A 20801-nucleotide genomic window follows, 5' to 3' on the forward strand; every position below is an offset into this window, starting at 1 on the left:
GAAAGAGGTCAAGGTGAGGGTGATAGGACAGACTGGGGTGGGGGCGGAGAGGGAAAGAGAAGTTGTTCAGGGTGAGGACCAGTTCAGTCAGTCGAAGGAGGGTGTCAGTGGAAGGGTACTGGTTGGTACGGCGGGAAAGGAAGAAGCGGAGGGCTTTGAGTCCTTCGTGATGGGGGATGGAGGTGTACAAGGACTGGATGTCCATGGTGATGATCAGGCGTTGGGGACCGGGGAAGCGAAAATCATGGAGGAGGTAGAGGGCATGGGTGGGGTCCCGAACGTAGGTGGGGAGGTCTTGGACTAAGGGGGACAGGACCGTGTCGAGGTAGATTTAGTCTCATCTTGACCTGGGTTGCACTATTATGGAATGTACTATATAGAGTCGAGAGCGATGCTAAGACATTTTGGAGTCAGGTCGTTGGTGAATGTTTGGACATGAGGAACAGGCATGAAGTTCTTCCCTGACTTTCACCTTGTTCAGGTAGCCAGTTGAAATGACAGTCTTGGTAGTGTTCATTTGAAGTCTCTCTTTTGTGAAGTAGGATTCTAAAGGGCATAGATTTTTAGTCTTTGAAGGAAGGAATTAATCTGCAGTGACTGCATGCAAATAGATTGCTTGGACAACTCACTTTACAGTTTAAATCAAAATTGTCCAGAACCACTTCCATGGTTTATTGATGTACCACATCAATTCCTAATGAAACCCAGGATGTTCCTGTGAGATAGTACTCTCAAGCATTGGGTTAGAATTGGATAACACTATGATAGCATAATTTTCTTCAAGTCATAATGCCTTGATTGCAACTTAACAACAAGATGCACATTTGCCATTTTTTTATTGAGATTAAAAAATCGCCATAAAATATTGATTGTCATTAGGATGAAGCTTTAAAGCAGTAATAAAGTTAAATAGTTCACAAGATAAATTGCAGCATAAGGAACAAAGTTCTTTATCTGTTTTGTTACAGTAAATCATTATTGAAATAAATTGTACAGTTTATAGAGAAATCATTTTTAAATTGCAATGATGTACATTTCTTGAGTTAATTAACTATCTGGTGTAGATCACGGCCACTATTAACTTAAGCAAGTCAATCAAATTGTGTTACTTAAAGAACGGTATGGAGATGCTGAGGTTTTGTTTGAACAAGGTATATGCAAAACTATCATTCATGAAGAAGTAGTTGCCTGATTGATCTGGGTAACTATTTAAACTTTGCAACTTATAAAATTCCAGTTTGTGATCTCTTTAGGCCAATATAAAAAAGTGTTCATCATCATCATCAAGTTAAGCTGTTATGAAGTAGAAACAAAAGATATCTTGTTAACTGCCAGAATTATTTCAGAGAATTGCAAGTGAACAATTAAGGCAGCTGAAGTTATAAGATTACTGTCTTAATGATGGATAATAATCACGTTGTGCTGTCATGTTCTATAACTTCGCTTAGCCAGTACGTGTGAATGTTGATGGCAGCACTTGCTGGATAAACAAAATTTGAGCAAGAACTTAGTTAATTAGTGGAAGTACTGCAGTATTACCGGGTATTCTGATTTGTGAAGCGACAAAGCTATCTTTTTAAAATGATTCTTACTAACATTGCAGAAATATGTTTACGACAACCTCTATTAAAATCAGACAAAAGACCAAGCAAATCTTAAATGATGGCAAAATATCGACCTAAAATGCAGCACAATGATAAACAGCAAGCATGCCATTCAGGGGGACGACATGGGAAGTCTTGAGTACAGTAATAAGGTAACTAAGTGCTCTATGCCATTTTTCGTCGGAGCCCTTTTAAGTAGCACCTGGGAACTCTGAGTGAATGATTGATTGGAGCCAGACAGTCTGGAGTTGTTGAGGACTGTGTTTAATTTCATTTTTACTGAAGTTCTCTGTCGGAGCCCAGCAGGAATGAGCGTCTTTAGTACATGATTTGCATTTGCTTTTATCTGAAGGGAAAGGAAATGGAGTATTGTTGATTTGAGTTTACTTACACCCAGACTGTAACACAGGGCAAACTTTTAGTACACCAGCGTGACCTGTTTTGAACAATGGTCCTGTCCTTCAAGCAACACCTCAGGCAACAATCGTTTCTTGTAAACTCTACCACCGAAATATTTCTCTTCACTCACTTTAAGGGCTGTGGGCATTGCTAGCAGGGCTAGCAATTATTGTCCCTCTCTAGTTGCCCATGCACGATTGATATATTAAAATTAAATCTTAAAAGGATGTTTCCATTTGTGAGGAAAGCAAACCTTGTGGGCTATGTATGGGGGGTGGGAGGGGAGGGGGTAGAGAGAGAGAGAGAGTGTCATGAATTAACCAGTTAAAAATTAAGAACAATCTTTTCTACCGAGATAGTGGGTAGAATGTACAACATGCAATTATTAGTTGTTGTTGAAGTAACAACACAGATCCATGTAGGGATTTAAATGAGTACATGCAGGAGAATGGAGTAGAAGGGTATTCTGATTGGGGTTTGGTAAATTATGGTAGAAAGAGACTTTTATTTTGCCAAAACACAATAATTGAGCCTGTTGCATCCATATAAATACTTTATATATCATGTTAAGATAATTTCAGAACTGACGATAATTGGTGTAGAATATGCCTCTCCTCATTCATATCAGAGAAGAATGATTGACTTGAATCTGGTTACTACCTCCTTCAGGAGATAATGTTGTCTCAAGCTGCTCCCTTCCAACAAAGGAGTTTAATTCAGATAAATGTAAGGTGCTGCATTTTGGGAAAGCAAATCTTAGCAGGATTTACACACTTAATGGTAAGGTTCTGGGAAGTGTTACTGAACAGAGACCTTGGAGTGCAGGTTCATATCTTCTTGAAAGTGGAGTCACACGTAGATAGGATAGTCAAGAAGGCGTTTGGTATGCTTTCCTTTATTGGTCGGAGTACTGAGTACAGGAGTTGGAAGGTCATGTTGCGGCTGTACAGGACATTGGTTAGGCCATTTTTGGAATATTGCATACAATTCTGGTCTCTTTCCTATCAGAAAGATGTTGTGAAACTTGAAAGGGTTCAGAAAAGATTTACAAGGATGTTGCCAGGGTTGGAGGATTTGAGCGACAGGGAGAGGCTGAACAGGCTGGGGCTGTTTTCCCTGGAGCATCGGAGGCTGAGGGGTGATCTTATAGAGGTCTACAAAATTATGAAGGGCATGGATAGGATAAATAGGCGAAGTCTTTTCCCTAGTTGGACCGAAGGGTCTGTTTCCATGCTGTACATCTCTATGACTCTATGACTTATACACTTAATGGTAAGATTCTGGGGAGTGTTGCTGAACAAAGAGACCTTGGAGTGCAGATTCATAACTCCTTGAAAGTAGACTCACAGATAGATAGACGAGTGAAGAAGGCGTTTTGGTATGCTTTCCTTTATTGGTCAAAGTATTGAGAACAGGAGTTGGGGGGTCATGTTGCTGCTGTACAGATCGTTGGTTGGTTAGGCCATTTTTGGAATATTGTGTGCAGTTCTGGTCTCCTTCCCATTGGAAGGATATTGTGAAACTTGAAAGAGTTCAGAAAAGATTTACAAGGATGTTGCCAGGTTTGGAGGATTTGAGAAATAGGGAGAGGCTGAATAGGCTGGGCCATTTTCCCTGGAGTATTGGAGGCTGGGGAGTGAACTTATAGAAGTTTATAACATCATGAAGGGCATGGATAGGGTAAATAGACAGGTCTTTTCTCCATATTGGGGGAGTCCAGAACCAGAGGGCATAGGTTTATGGGTGAGATAGGAAAGATATAAATGAGACCTAAGGGGCAATTTATTTTACACACAGGGTGGTACGTGCATGGAATGAGCTGCCAGAGAAAGTTGTGGAGGCTGGTACAATTGCAACCTTTAAAAGGCATCTGGATGGGTATATTAATAGGAAGAGTTTAGAGAGATATGGCAAATGGGTCTAGGTTAGATTAGGATATCTGGTCAGCATGGCCAAAAAGATGTTTTGCCTACCACACAAATGAGCATTGTGATGTATGAATTCTGGTGCTGGTGTGATGCGACTGGCAGACCTGAACAATCAGAATCTGCCTATCTGATCTGAGAATTAAGATTGAGAGGTCGGTCTTCTTGCTGTATCTCCCTGAAAATGATGGCCAACCAATCAGCATCCTCTTCCTGTTTCCTGTATCACATGGTGTGTCTCGTTGCATCCTAGTTTTGATGAGTTCAAGACGAAAAGCTTCAACTTTTACTCTTTTAGAAATATTTAATTTCTATTTTATTCCATTTAATGTATGAACATCAATTTATAAAGGATAAAAAGTCTCCACCTCCTGATCATTTTCAATTGGTTTGAGTTTGTTCTTAATGCCAACCTGCATTGCCATCACATGGTGTGCCCTGACTCTGAATACATACTAAGTTTATTGTGTAATGTATTTTTGCTTTCTTCGAACGTTACTGTGCTGTTGCTGTACTATAGTAATTAGAATATGTGCTATGGGCAAGATTCATAATCTGCTCTCATTTATTAAACATTATTAGCCGAAGGAATACAAATCTCACTGATTCAAGACAATAATCATAACTGCATCTATTTTAAGATAGCCAGACATAACACAGGTTATTACTGCAGATGGATTACATGCATGATTTTTGTTGTTGCCTCGGGCTAGTCAGATTATATTTCTCTGAAGATCATGGCTAAGGAGGCCCTTTGTGTTATATTTTCTTGCTGAAAACACAAATGATTGAGATAAGATCAATGATTCTGAGCTGGATAGAACCACATTTGGTGCTTTAGGAGAGAAAATTTCCACTTCAGTCTTTTGTAGCAAAATTTAAACATACAGCTGAAGAACTGGCCCCCAATATTTTGGGGCTTTCCATTTTGCTGTAGATATTTCAAATCCAATTGTTCAGAGATGTTATTACACACTTCTGGGCCAGATGGGATTTGAACCCGCACTTCTCCAACTGGCAGGTTCAAGTCATGGAGCTGTACAGCACAGAAACAGACTCTTCAGTCCAACTCGTCCATGTCAACCAGATATCCTAACTTAGTGTAGTCCAATTTGCCAACACTTGGCCCATATCCCTCTAAACCCTTCCTATTCATATACTCATCCACTTGCCTTTTAAATGCTGTAACTGTACCAGCCTCTACCACCACCTCTGGCTGTTCATTCCATACACGCACCACCCTCTGTGTGCAAAAGTTGCCCCTTAGGTCCTTTTTATATCTTTCCTCTCTCACCCTAAACCTATGCCCTCTAGTTCTGGACTCACCCAGCCCAACGCAAAATACAATGCACAGCTTTCATACGAGGTCAAAAGAGACCGGCCTGAAGGTTGGGACTCACTGCATATTGTGAGTTCTGCGCTCTCAGGCTGAAGAGGGCTGCAACATGTGGTTAGAGGTCAGTATCTGGATAAAGAAGCGATGAATCAGACTTCTCAAGGGCAGCTTTTATGGGTAGGGCTGGAGATTGGGCATGAATTCAGACTGGTATATATAGGCTAATCAGAAACACGATACACTGGACTAGATACTTTCAATTGGCTGATTTCGTAGGGGTAATTGCAGATCTGTTTCTTCGAGTGCCACAGATGCTTTTCCTTAACTCTGCTACTTTTGACAAATCATCCATGGACATCAATGGAGGACGTAACTGTACCTAACTGGGGTAGCTATTTGTGATTGGGGTATCGAGGGTTACTTTCTGCTAGATTTTTAACCAGCGAAATTCAGATTGTAAAAATTTGAAATTCAAGAGAAAATAAAGATTTGAGCATGCAGCCATGATACTTTCAATTGGCTGATTTAGTAGAGGTAATTGCAGATCACAAGGGACTTGCTTAGATATTCTAATCCTGTTTTATCATTCAAGAACTCAGCTGTACACACTCCCCTCTGGTTGAGAACGCTGACTCTAATACAATTAGTATTGTATTATCAGACCCTCAAAGACTTCCTCCCCCCCCCCCCCCCCCCCCAGTAAACTGAGAAATTTTGAAGCAAATTTTCCTAATTTTAACATCAAACAAAAGATCCCATCCTCTAAAGAAACGGCTCCAATGTGATCAATAATCTCCTCCTGTTCCATCTCCTTCCACTCCCATATTTGTGAACGGGAAAAAAAATAATTCTTGCAAGTTCTTTTTCCTGACCCCTCCTCGACATCTTCATCCTTCCCCCTCCCTGCCAAAAAGAAAATGCCCCAAATTGGGATGTGAAGAGGAACTTGAGTGCAAATGTTCTTTCTTGTTACTACTGGGGAAACTCACTTCTTATAAGTGTAACTTGTAAATATATAAAAGAATTGCACGGCCATCTTGCCTGTCGATGTTTTGTGAGGCTGGGAGCTTACGGTGTTCCTCCACTTCCACAGGAGTTCAGTATGACAGCTGGAGGTTTTTGTTCTCAGGCTGCATGGAGTGAGTGAAGAAACATTCAAACTTCTGTTCATCAATCGTTCATTTTGTTATGCTCCTGTTTATATAGACCTAATACTGATTTGGTTTTCCGACAGAGCAGGCCAGAGTGGGAGTGGGGTCTGGATTGCTTATACTTCACTTCTGTGTTAAATGTGTTCCACCTGCATGCAATAACTATTGAGAACAATGTAATGACTACAAGATGACTTTATATTCTGCTATGCTGTACATGATCTGAGCATTCTATTCCCTTGAAGCTTTTTTTGTCTGAACACTCCGAAAGGGTGAATATCGACTTTTTCCAAACAAGTCAACCTATTATTCTCTACAAGAGGATTGTCAGCCACAGCCACAGTGCTCTGTGCAAATTCTAAATAAAAGTTTCATGACTACAAGAACTTCAACACCGAACATCTCTCCCCATAAATAAGTTCTGTGACAACCGTCGTTGCAGCAGCCCTCTTTGCCTGTGGGTCTCAAGTGCTGTGCATCTCTCAGATTGTGGTAATAATCTATCAGCAATCTGCTCTCATGCAATGTTAAGCGTGACATGCCTATTCTTGTGCTTACACAGAACAGAGAGGCTGAATACTGGAACAATTCACAATGTGTACACTTTTTTATTTAACGGGTCAGCTGTGACACCATATTTGCAGCACACCAAGCAGTCCATTTCACAGTCAGAACCAATGTTTTTTCCACTCATTAAATAAGTGGAGTTGTTTCAGGTTATTTTCCATATATCTGTGAGTTTAGTGGGTTATGGCAGATGTGGTCTGGCTCAAGAACACAGGAGTTGACTTGTGGTGTGAGCTTTAGAGCTGTACAAAGTTCCTGATATGGCAGGGTTATTGTCAATGAACAAATTGGTCATTCACTCTACTCCATCTCTTCTGTTTTCTGCTGTTGCACTCCCTGTTTGAGAATTGTGACAGGCAAAGATACGTAACTGATACTTGTTTATCGCTGCCTTTTTTTCAGCATTTTCTTTCAAGAAGCATCTTAAAATTGGATAAGTCACATATTTGTGTTCTGTTGACCATGTCCATTGTGTGTTTATTTCTTTTTCTTTCCTGGAATGAGAATTTATGCTGTAACCTGGCAAATAATTTGGAAGTAACATTCCTCCCTGTTCTCTGAAGTAGTAGTGACAGCAGCACAGTGCCTATTCAAAGATGAACACTAAGCAGACAATTTATGACAATGGCCCTCAGTCGCACACTGGGTTAAGCATAAAACCTTCACAGCCGTTTTTGAGTGACACAAAGCCATAAAACTTGCTTGAATAAGGGACTTGTTAATTTACTTGTTAAATCAAATTAAAAATTTATAAACGCTTTTAGGTAAATGAGATCTCCTCGATGCAGCTCTCTCGGGACTGTAGGATCCTAGGATGTAAGAATGCTGATGCTTAAACATTGATGCAGAACAATAAAATCCATTAAACTCTCCCAGGTTTATTACTGCAGAACTGTGCAGCTGTTGCCAGGCATTGCTAAGGGAAACCGAGAGCTGATGACATGGAATCTCAATGACTGAAAACTGCAGCATACCTTTATGCTGCTACAGAAAGACAGGATTTTTAACAAAATTCTCAGTTTTAGTAATCATTTTATCTCTGTCAGCCATCTTCCCAGCACCAAGGCACCCATCATTTTTCAACCCATTAGTTAGCTTGAGGCTAAGTGCTATATTTTCTTATCACTAATTTTGTTGGAAAAGTACACGGGAATATAAATGGAGCCATGGGAGCAAATGCTACTCTGCACTCATGCCAGTTTATTGATGAGAAGAAACAGAACCTTTTGTGACCTTGGGTTATCCCAAAACGTGTTGCAGCTAATGAAGCACTTTTGAGGTGTGGACACGGTTCTAATGAAGGAAATACAGCAATCAATTTACACACAGCATGTCCCGTAACCAGCCAAGTGATGGTTCTGAAATAATCTGTTTTAGCAATGTTGGATTCGAGATCAACATTGGCTAGGGGACTGGAGAGAACTCCCAAAGCTCCTCTTTAAAGTAGTGTAATGTTATCTTTCACCTGAGAGAACAGACAAGGCCTCAGGTTGATAACTTAGTGAAAGATGGCACCCTTCCAGAGTGCAGTGTTCCTTCAGTACTATGCTGGATGTGAAAGCCCAGTTTATGCAGTCGTGACAATTTGACCTTTTCACGCAGAGGGTGATGCATGTATGGAACGAGCTCCCAGAGGAAGTGGTGGAGGCTGGTACAATTACAGCATTTAAAAGGCATCTGGATGGGTATACAAAAAGGAAGGGTTTAGAGGGATTTGGGCTGGGTGTTGGCATGTGGGACTAGATTAGGTTGGGATATCTGTTTGGCATGGACGAGTTGGACCAAAAGGTCTGTTTCCATGCTGCATATCTCTATAACCCTAAGAATGTGTCTTGATGAGCCAATGTTCACACATGGCTTATGGAGAGAAATATACCTCCAGGTCATTGAGCAAGGATCAGTTTGAATTTCAGCTCCAGTAAGAGGCCTTTAAATTCACTTGTAACTTTTATCTGCTCTGCCAGTGGGAACATGTAGCTACTTCATCTTTTAAGGGGTTATCATAATCTCTGCCTGAAGACAGGTCCAATCCACACTGCCATGACATTCGTCACAGGTAGGGCAAAGAACCAGGTCCCCAATCTACGGCAGTTACAGCAGGGATCAAACTCTCTGCTGTTGGCATCCATCTGATACACAGCACAGGTTGTCCAACCAAGTGAGTCAATTGGCCCTTCAAGAAGTAACAGTTGTTGTGACAAACATGAACTTTGAATACCTGGTTTCACCTGGAGCTATGGATAGTGAAAGTAGTAGGTCCAATTTCTTCCCATCACATAGCTGTCCAGGAATCTCTTCTGCATTTGGCATTTGCTATTGGCCTGTGCTGGAAGGATTTACAAGTTGACTCTCGTCCTGTTTGGTCGTATTATGATTGCATGTGGATTGGTTTGACAAAAGGTTCGTTTCCATGACTCTTGACTCTATAACCTCCTGTGGAAATCAGTTCCTGGAGTGGGAATTAAACCCGGGTCAGGAATGGAGACGTTATCCATTATGCAACAGGTCCTTCTTAAGAATTCAATGGAACCCAATTTATCCTCAAAGAACACTGATGAGCAAAGATTACCATCAGGTACTTCTGCCATACCTGCCTGTTTTACAAACAATAGAATGGTTGTTTCCTTCCTACTTGATCCATAATAATTCCTGCGCCCTGGATGTATTTACAGTGGAACTTGCATGTCCTGTGGTTTATACTTAGTGCAGTTTTCAGTTAGTGGATTTATTGAAGTTGTCGGCTAGCTATTTGTTGGATTTCCTTGTCAATGTGTGCTTTTGTCAGTGTGTGTCCTGTATACTGATTATGAAGAGAAAGCACTCTGCAAAAGATTCTGCCTCCCAGATGAAGGAAGAAGTTTGGCTGTTGGGGGCAGCAGAGAATGCTTAAATATTCTTGTCTGGCAAATTGTACTTTGCTTTTGCTGTCAGCTACCACAGCCCCATTGGACTTAACGTTAATACCCTTGTTAGCTTGCAGCAGTATAAATGCAGTGTGAAAATCCCATTATAAAACCCACCAAATCCAAAGCATTTTTTGTCTGTCATCTCCACCTTGGGCAATGCACTCATAATGAAAACATCTAATGCTTAAAGCTGTGTTCACGAACAAATGCTGCATTAATGCCAAGAGCCCATAATACCTTAACCTTGTTGATCAGTTGATCAGCACTCAGTTCTCCCTGACGTCCTCACTGACAGTTAAGTCATTAGGGCTCACATCAAACTTTGGTGGTGAGCTGAAACCCAACCACAACATTTTTATTTTTGCCTAAATTCCATTTCACACCTTATAACCTTTTCAGTATTCCCAATTTTCTTTGCTTCACCTTTGGCTGTGTTGGCTTGGAGCTCAGGAATTAACCCCATAAAGCTTTCTGCCTCTCTCTCTGTCTCTCATCTCCTTTTTGCCACCTGCTAAAAGTTTCCTTGCTGACCAATCATCTGCCATGATAGCTCATTATAAAATTATAGAAACAAATGAGACCGAAATCAACTATTCAATTCATCATCAGCTCTGCTAACTCTCTAAAAAGAACTATCCAATTAGATTCACACAAAATAAAATCAGAGCTCTGTCATGCTAATAGAGACCTTGATATACCTTCCCTGAATTTTGATCTCAAAATAAAATTTAAAATACATCATAATCTGATTCTACAGCAGTAAATTGCTAAATTTGTGAGTGGATATGAATATTGAAGTAAAGATTTATTTGCATGAGATGGGTCTCCTCCAGACGTTTATTTTACTTTCTCCTTTCCAGAATTTTTCAACTAATGTTTTGTTCTTCAGAAAAATAAAATTAGATATATTAATTACTTTTTTTTGACAAATTAAAATTACAGTCTGATGTGAAAATCACAAGTTAATAGACAGTCAGCATAATGAAGCAGACCTGTAATTACAGAGCTGCCATATCTGAGAGAAGTAATAATGTAAACGGCAGGTGGTCCTGGATGATGTGGGTTTTACCTCCAACAGGGTATTCCGCTTGAGGCAGCATCATTTATGTTATCCCTCATAGCACATAAAACTAGACATGGATAATAATGATATTGAAGAATCCAACAGACATTGATTATAGTTCACTAAGTTATGGAAATATTACTTTCACAAGCACATCAGTGTCTGGGCCACATTAAGCTGTTCGGGTACAAAAAGCATTGTGCTTTCATTACCATGCCATGCTTCAAGTGATCTGAGTGAAGATGACATTTGAGACTTTATACCCTCGGGACAAATGCAGTGATACTGTGATGATATCATGAGTTTGTCTTTTAAAGGTATATTAACATTCTGACCATGAGACATAACCCAGCACTGATTCTGTCAAGAGCAAAAGTAAATCCTGTCATATGTCTGTCTAGGAAATCCTCAGTAGTTTAATGGGAAATGGATCAATTAATGGGTAGATGAATTACTTTTAGTCGATCTGTTTGGATGTGTTATGACACACATCCGTGGACGTCATGTTTTGAGGTCAGACCTGAATGCACAACATGTAGCCCTGAGGTAGGGACACCCCCACTGTGCCACAAGACCCTCAGTAAATGAGTCTTATCTTGCTGATAGATATCCATTTAGTTGAGTGGTAGAATAACACCTTTGATGATGGTCTGTGGTGTTGTTCATTGTTCAGTCTTGCATTCTGTTTGTGACATGCCTATGAATTGATTGGAATGTTTGACAAAGTTAAAGGTGCTGGGCAAATGCAAATTATTGTGTGTGTACTGTAACCGGAAATGCAACAGGAGTATTTCTTTTGCATAGGAATCGCAGCATGGTGATGTCCACAAGCCTGTTGGCCACGTTTCCATGGCACATAGCTTACATACCTTTGCTTCGGGTACAATTGATAAGTGACATCTATACTGTGGGTCACTACAAATACTAATTTGGCACTTAGCAAATTGCACTTGAGTGCACCTGAAGGTTGGATGTTGTGTTAAGGTTGCTGTTGTTTCTTATTGAATTTTTTTTTCAACGGCGTCTCTCCATTCTGTGCCTTTTCAATGCCTCATAAGAGTTAATGTAGTTTTTAAAGTGTTAACAGATTTGCGCTCATTTTTCTTTCAACAGCTAACCATTAAACATCAAAGAAGGATAAATTAGGTTTAGAAAACCGTCAGTAACGTGGATATGGTCTTGTTCACATTATTCCAGGGATACATGCTGATTGCTTATTAAAAACAGTTGTAAATTGTGCATGATAAACTAAAATGAGACAGAGTGGAAAAATTCTTCTTTAAATAACAGTGTTATAAAAACAGAACACTTGCTGTGTGGAAATCAATGACAGATGTAGTTCCTGGCAGTTTTGATGGTGCAAGTTAAATGAAAAGGGTGCTGTATAAGTTAATTCCTTGGCATGTTTTGAAGAGTGAGGAAATTAGCCTGTTGGTTGTTGTTAAACGGCTGTATTTTGTGAAAAGAAAATCACGTTCTGGTATAAATGAAGGGAGCATTTAAGTTTAAGGTGAGTGAAAGATATATAGTGTTAGAAATTTGAATATTTTGGTTATATAATATTCCTATCAAAATGGACTCCACCAATGTCCATTAAACTGAAGTTAATTTTTTAAAATCTCTACAATTCAAAGAAATGTTTAGGTTTATAAATTCTATTGTTTCAAGTATACAAACATATGGAGCTAAAATACTTAGGGATATTTACAAGAATTCTAATATTTGATTTAAACTTGAAAGGAACTTTTGCTGAATTGTTATTATGGTATGAAAAATGTTTATTTCATAACCTTGAAATTGGATTGATCAGATCTTTGACTACTACTTTGTTTCCTGTATGTATTAAGGATACATACAATATGTTCAATAATTCCTATATTACTTTGAATTGATCCTGCCCCTCTGGTTGGGTTTACACATGGACTACCTTGTGCTCCAAATTGTTGCTTTGTGAATAGCAGAAAAAAGTTGTACAGATTGACAGTCAGTGACATTTAGAAACAATGTGTTGTTCACAAATCTTTTGTGTAGGCCATAAGGATGACTTCCTGTCTCTGCATCTATGTCACAGAATGTTGAGACACAGTTTCCTGTTCACAATAAGCTGCCAGTTTGACAAGGCTGTACAAGGAAGATTTGTGTGTGTCAAACATACCATTTCAAAAAAAAGGAGGCAACATCGAAGAACAACTCACCTTGAGCCCACACTGACACCTTTCAAAGGGTGAAAATCAAAATTGATAGGTCGACGCATAGATTTTGTGCACCTGTTAAATTAAAGAATGGTAAGAGATCCAGGAAACCAAGAGTAGACATTTATTTGACCTTGTCCTATAGAATTCTACTTTACATTAATGTAGATGTTTCTCAACAGAAAGGGCAAACAGAAGAGAGGTGAAAATCTGCTAAGATCCCATACATTATAACATTTTCATTTAATGGTTTATATTATTTGCAGGTGTAGTTTGCACTTGCAGATCAGTTCTTGTATCGAGATTTCTAGTGCTATCTGTAGCAAAACTATAAATGTTCTTTATATTCAGATTTCTGATCTATCACACGTATTAAACAGATGAACTCTTCACTCTCGCCTTGTGGTAAATCAGTTTTATTACATTGAGTTCTCTTCCCTGAATAGACATCATAGGATGTTAATTCCAATTGGTGAATGCTGAGCATGTTAATATTAAATTGCCCAAAGTACCATTTTAAAAAAATCTCAATGACAACTTGTGTAATGTAATGCATAACAAATTATCGTCAGCACCCCAAGCATTGATACGTAAAATTCACTGATCAGAATTTCTACCTTCTGTTTATGCAATTTTGCAAATGTAATATGAAAAGCTTCAACATGTAAGAGTATAGGTGCAACTTTACAGGAGGGAATTGCTATATGGGTGCTGTCAAACTCTACAGTTAGAGTTTTCCCCTATTGTATTTCTGTTGACATGTTGGATAGCCAGTTTGAGGTTACTGGTTCCTCATTTCATAATCTCTTTTCCTTATCTTGTTTGTGAATCTTAACAACAATGTTGAACAAGGTTGCTGCCAAGTTCAGTCTTGATACATTCAATGAAGTATTTGCTGATTTAACTAGCCAGAGGTATTACTTACCACCAATTGGAAAGTGCAGAAAAGAATAACTGCAAAGATGGCCTTTAAACAGTTAGTGCTGACACATTGACTTTGTAGAAGACTAAATTACCGCCTAATAGGGCAATATGGCAAAGTGACAAGCTTAGTAAGCATCAATATCAAATAACTTGATACATATTATAAAAGTGATGGATTAAACTTGGCATCATTGGTGAAAATAAATTCTTTGTTTGGATCGCTCTGTGCTCTCCACATCCTGAGTCCGTCTTCGCTTGCGTGTTTTTGACCATTGGATTTGTCATTTCATCATTATAGAAGCTTTACTAAGTAAAATAATTAGTGGATTCAAATAGTCTTCTCTCCACAACTCCATTGAGAGAGGTCCCTCCTCTTTCCATCCAGTATATTATGTCCCTTTCAGCTATTTTTGTGTAGCATGATATGCACATCAGGCTGAATAGTAGCTGCCAGTGGCATCTCATTCTTTTCACATTTCCTATTTAGGCGACAAAGCGATTCACTGCCTTTGACCCAGTTGCAGTCCTCTTAGGAAAAGCATCCATTCAAAGTGCTAATGGCTACAAAAAAGGCTGTTTCATTTTAATTATGTGTTTTACTCCAGGGTGTTTTTTTTCTGCTGTTTGCTGTAAATGATGGATGGTGTTGGTAAATGGCATTTTTTTCTCTCTCTCTGACCTCATTTTTATTGTCCTATAAAGTACGACTTGTACAAATACGCTACCATGTGAAATAGCCCATAGTGGTAAACAATTCCCACCGTATTATGTGATGCACCCACTTTACAAGTAGGTGGCTTTTTGGCTTGGTTCATTTTGTTGGCTGTTCATGCATAAGCAGTTAAAAGAGAATCTGAGGTGGGGGGGGGGGGGGGGGGTGTTTGGCTATGATAACTGGTTGAAAAATGCACCAAAGCAAGCTAATAAATCCTGACTTGGCTCTGATGAGAAGTTCACAAACACTTTGCACTGTTCTCCAGACCGTTAAGCTCAGATATTTGGGTCATATCATTTTCCATTTCTTAAATGTATTTTTTTGATTGTGTCAGGAAAATGACTCCTACTGCTTTCTACGAGTTTGCTGCTGGAGCCTGATAAGACTGTCCCTACCTCCATCTTTATAGCTTTCATCTTTTTTTCTCTTTGCTTTGTAGCTCAAGCCTTCTCAGCACAGCTGCAGGGACAGTGACAGTGAAAGTGTCAGCAGTGATTCTAAGGCTTCCAACCGGAGCTGCTCACATGAAAGACTGAGTGATGTAAGTATAAGACATCTGGCTAATGATCTTCACCACTGTGCTGCCCTCCATCTCTCTCCTTGCCCCCCCCCCCCCCCCACACCCAAGACCTCTTTAAATATACACTGTTATCAGCAAGCACTGGGCATCATGCCGATATATGCGCACACACCTTTATGTGAAATGTAGGGTGTTTAAATGGTTTGTGTTTGATGTGCTAATTAGTCAAAAGTGCAATCAAATTCATGTCGTAATTAAAATTGTCAGTTGGCAGACAAGCTAAGAACTGAAAAAACATGGCATAACAAATGAAGTGAAATGATTCTGTGTGTAGCTATATGATGCTTCATCAGGCGTGAAATTAAATAAGTAATTTGATGTTAACGTCGGAAATTGAATTGATGCCTGCTGTCCCTGTTCTGATGATCCTGCATTTAAAGTAGCCTTGCACTTGTACAGAGGCAACCCCTCCCCGATGTACAGTGCATTTGATAGACTGTACATTTATAAAAAGTTAAGAAAAGCAATTGGTGCACCGAATGAACACCAGTCTGTCATGTGGCCGGGTTCTCTCTCGCTCTGTGTGAATATCTCTCCACTTCCACCAGGTAACTGTTCCATAATTTTACTCCACTGTCTATTCAGTTAAGTTTAACCCTTCAGAGTTATATTGTTACTTACCAGGATGATCCTGCCTTGTGTTCCCAGTTGCCACTATTACTGTTACCTTCAGTTGGTCTCATTGACAGCTACTTCTCCTTGACATTAGATACATACCAAGAAATTAAAAAAAAATCACCATCAGTGATTAACCAAAAAGGATAAGAATAGTGTCAAACTTAAAGAAAAGGCATAAAATTGTACACAAAATAGATGGCACATTGGAGGGTTGGACAATATCAAAAAGGATAAAAAGAAATTAATAAACTGGGGAAAAATAAGGCTGCAAGAGAAGGCTAGTCAGAAATATTAAAACAGGATGGTAGAGTTTCTGTGATTTATTTTTAGAAAGAAAAGCTAACAAAGTTAGCATTGATCCTGTAGGAAGTGAGCCTAGAAAATTGATGTAGTTAAACAAGGAGATGGCAGATAAATTGAATAAATATTTTGCATGTGTCTTTACTGCTGTCCCCTCTCACTTTGATCTCCCATTCAGTGAAGGCCCATGAAAATGTCACATTCGTCAACAGCTGAAACATGGCAACTTGTTCTGTTGTTGTTCATCGACCTCATATCACATTCCTTTCTACTCACGGATGCCGCTTGACCTGCTGAGTATTTCCAGAATTTTCTGTCTCCATTTGAGATCTTCAGGAGTGACACTATTTTGCTTTTGTACATTTAATGCAATTCCTTCTTTATAACCTGCCATCTTTGTTTCTCTATTAGAGGATTGAGAGCTATTCAGATCACGAGACGTCTGAGTAGGGTAGAGAAGATAAAGTAATGTCTCAGAAGCAGTTGCAAATCAGGAAATTGAAGTGAGGAAGCAACTCAGAAAAATTATAATATTTGGAGAAGTATTACTGCGTAGGTAACTTGAAGAGACAAATGCCCGGATCATGATGGACATTATCCTAGAGTTTTGAAGAAAAAATGTGGCAAGTGAAATATTTGATGTCGGGCTGTGTATAGCCTAGGGACAATTCCAAATGAGGTTGTATTCTCAGCACACAGCTTGGTATGATCCCCCACAACTGCTCCACTGCTTAAAATGCACAGTATCCTTCATTAACTCTGGTCACACAAACTGACCTTACTTGCTTCTCTGCCATTCATTCCCTACTACTTGGGCTCACTCACAAAGTGCAGTTGCTGTCCGGTACTCTCATTTCAAGTTCACTTTGTTTTTTTGGGAAGGATGCAACTGAATTAGTAATTAAGGGAGTGAACGGTGTGCACTGAAGACTTGCATTGGCTGCTTTACTGTCCTATACCTCAGAACCCTAGAATGGTTACAGCGCAAGAGGAGGCCATTCAGCCCACATGTTTGTGCCAGAATTCCGAAGGAGCCGTCCACCTTGTGCCATTCCTCTGTCTTCTCCTTGTCGCCCTTTACATTCTTTGCTTTGAGATAAAGACCGAATATACTCTTTGTTGCCTCAATTGAACCTGCTTCCATCACATTCTCAGGCAGAGAGTTCTAGATTGCAAACACTCATTGCATCAAAATGTTACTCCTCAAGTTGCGATTGCTTCTTTTGCCAATTATCTGAAATCCGAGCCTCCTGGTTCGCGATGCTTCCTCAAATGGGAACAGTTTCTCCCTATTTATCCTACTCAGATGCCTCGTGATCTGAATACTTCTCAATCCGCTGATAGAGAAACAAAGATGGCAGGTTTTAAAGAAGGAATTACACTAAGTGTACAAAAGCAAGATAGTGTGGCTCCTGGAGATCTGAAATGGAAACTGAAAATTCTGGAAATACTCAGCAGGTCAAGCGGCATCCGTGAGTAGAGAGGAACATGATATCAGGTCGATGAACAATCAACAGAACAAGTAGCCATGTTTCAGCTGCTGATGAACATGATTTTTCATGGGCCTTCACTGAAGGGAGATCAAAGAGAGAGGGAAGAGCAGTAACAGAAGGATAGTACAAACCCAGAGCTGACAGCACTCCTCCGTTGCTGCCATGGCCTCTCTTTCAGGGATTTTTCAGGTGACCTGCTCATGGAATTGAATGTTGAATGACATGGATTGTGCCACTTATGTTCTCTCTCGTTTGCTGTCAGTTGTCTTCTGCAAACAGAGTAGAAATGAATAGTTCCAGTTGTTGATACAGCATGTAGTAATACCTGTGTTAGGATACACCCTCTGAGGAATGTGTTGACTTGTAATTCAGGTGTGTTTGCTGGCTGGTCATTGCTTCTTCATGTCAGCATTTGTCACTTCCAGTCAGTATATTTCCATTGCCTGCTGCATGCTATGTTAAAGCCACTCCACAGTGGCGTACATCCTCTTTGATGCAATCTGGGAAGTCTTTGCAAATGCAAGAGTCAGCAGTGCTGCACAATTCCACAGAATTGCATCTGATTGTGAACCTGGAAAATCTTTGTTTATCTGCGCAGAGGCCAAGCCAGCCCATGGATCCCTTTTGGTTCAACCTAGCTTTTGCCAGCAGACAGGTGAGAGGATTAAATAGCTTTTTATTTTAACCTAATAATCAACCAGTCCAGAGATGTTATTACACACTTCTGGAGGAGGTAGGGCAGAACCCAGGCCTCCCTGTCCAAGAGTAATGACACTACCACTTCACCCCAGTAATATCCCCATGAACCACAAGTGCTCCTGCGTGGCAGTGATAGGAATACAGAAATGGATTAAGAAACTTAATCTTTCTTTTTGAATTTATGACACCTGTCCTCTATTCTGAGAATAATGGTTGAACATTGCAAGGTGTGTTAATTAGAACAAACTGGAGCTGTTCTCTGAGAAATAATTCCCTATTAGTGACCAAAGATGTGTGGTTTAGGGTGGATTGGCCATGCTAAATTGTCTCCAGTGTCCAGGGGTGTGCAAGCTAGGTGGATTAGTCATGGGAAATGCAGGATCACAGGGATAGGGTGGGGGCTTAAGTGTGGGTGGAATGCTCTGTGGAGGGTTGTGTGGAATTGATAGGCTAAGTGGTCTGCTTCCACACTGCAGGGATTCATTCATCACAGTTCATGCCAAACTGCCAGAGAATCTATCAAAATCTAATTTTTATTAATCTGTTCTTGTGAGGTGAGTGATGTTGGTGAGGTAATATTAACCTATCATTAGATACTCCAAGGGCATTAAGAAGCACTTTTGTAAATAAAATTATTGTTACAAAGGCCAAACTGTCCCATACCATCTTGGTGAACTAGACTTGACAATCTGGCAACTTTTGTGGTTATCATCTGCTGTTATTTGTCAAATGACCAAACTCGCTGAACTTCATTTTAAAACTTGCAGTGGTGGAATTTGGATGCTTTCCTGACCAACTTCCCAACACTTGCCTCATCCAAAGTTCTGTTGCCAGAATCCTAATTTGTACCAAGTCCAATTCACCCATCGTGTCTATGCTTGCTAACCTGCAATGTCTCTCAATCCACCAACGCCTCAGTGATAGCATTCCCATTCATGTTTTTGAATCTCTCTAAGGCTTCACAGCTCCATGTTGCTAAAAATTCCTCCAGCCCTCCAAACTCTCTGAACTCCACTAACTAGGCTCTCATGCACATCCCAGATTGTAATTGTTGGAAGCCATCTTTCAGCTTATAAATCCTAACTCTTGGAATTTGTCTTCTAAATCTCTCCATCTCTCTCTTCTCTTCAATTAATTTTTGAGCAGACTTCTTTTTTAATTGAACCAAGATGGAGTAAAAGTCATGGTTTGGATACTGAATGGTCTCCTCCTGTTCCCATGTTATGGTGGAAATTTGCAACCTCCATCATGAAGGGAGCATGGGGTCAGAAGCTCAGCTTAAAGCTGAGCAAGATGCTGAGGCTGTGAAGGATTTTGTCCAGCTGGAAACTGGTTAAAGAGGAGGGTGAAACTTGTGGGAAGGATAGGAAACCAGTGGTAGGATTTGAAGGTGATGGCTTCTTTCATTCCAGTATTTACCTGGAAGTAATTGTAGCTCAAGCCAAGGTGACTTTGGCAAATAGCTTATGGAGAATCCAAAGGAATTTTATCAGTACATTAAGGACAAAATAGTAACTAGGGAGAGAACAGGACACTCAAAGATCTGCAAGCCAGCCTATGTGTGGAGATGTGGGAGATACGAATGAGTATTTTGCATCAGTATTTAGGGCAGAGAAGGGCATGGAAGATATACAAGGTGGAGAAATAGATGGTGAATTCTTGAAAAATGTCCATGTTACAGAGGAGGATGTGCTGGATGTCTTAAAACACATAAAGGTGGATATTTCCCCAGGACCTGATCAGGTGTACCCTAGAACGCTGAGAAGCTAGGGGAGTGATTGCTGAGCCCCTTGTTGAGATATTTGTATCATGGATAGCCCCAGGTGAGGTGCCTGAAGACTGGAGGTTGACTAATGTGGTGCCTCTCTAAGAAAAGTGGTAAGGAAAATGCAGGGAACTATAGACCAGTGAGCCTGACGTCAGTGGTGGGCAAGTTGTTGGAGGGAATCCTGAGGGACAGGATGTACATGTATTTGGAAAGGCAAGAGCTGATTAGGGATAGTTAACATGGCTTTGTGCGTGGGAAATCATGTCTCACAAACTTGATTGACTTTTTTGAAGAAGTAACGAAGAGGATTGATGAGGGCAGAGCGGTGGACATGATACATGTGGACTTCAGTAAGGTGTTTGACAAGGTTCCTCATTGTAGACTGGTGAGCAAGGTTAGTTCACATGGATTACAGAGACAACTATCCATTTGGATACAGAACTGGCTCGAAGATAGAAGACAAAGGGTGGTGGTGGAGGGTTGCTTTTCAGACTGAAGACCTATGATCAGTGGTGTGCCACAAGGATCAGTGCTGGGTCCACTGCTTTTCGTCATTTATTT

At 40.1% G+C, this 20801-nt stretch overlaps 1 protein-coding gene across 11 annotated transcripts in view; it reads left to right on the forward strand.

Moving 5' to 3' along the window:
- auts2a (activator of transcription and developmental regulator AUTS2 a) overlaps positions 1 to 20801 on the forward strand; it is a 1206729-nt gene that overhangs the window by 501841 nt on the left and 684087 nt on the right. For 10 of the 11 annotated variants that reach the window (XM_043718603.1, XM_043718594.1, XM_043718601.1 and 7 more), the window contains one exon: positions 15222 to 15323. The exons of the other annotated variant lie outside the window; for it this stretch is intronic. In XM_043718603.1, coding sequence (XP_043574538.1) covers positions 15222 to 15323 — 102 coding nt within the window. The remainder of the gene's footprint in view (positions 1 to 15221; positions 15324 to 20801) is intronic. 11 annotated transcript variants of the gene reach the window in all.

This window comes from Chiloscyllium plagiosum, chromosome 28, assembly GCF_004010195.1.
Source record: "Chiloscyllium plagiosum isolate BGI_BamShark_2017 chromosome 28, ASM401019v2, whole genome shotgun sequence".
NCBI lineage: Eukaryota > Metazoa > Chordata > Chondrichthyes > Orectolobiformes > Hemiscylliidae > Chiloscyllium > Chiloscyllium plagiosum.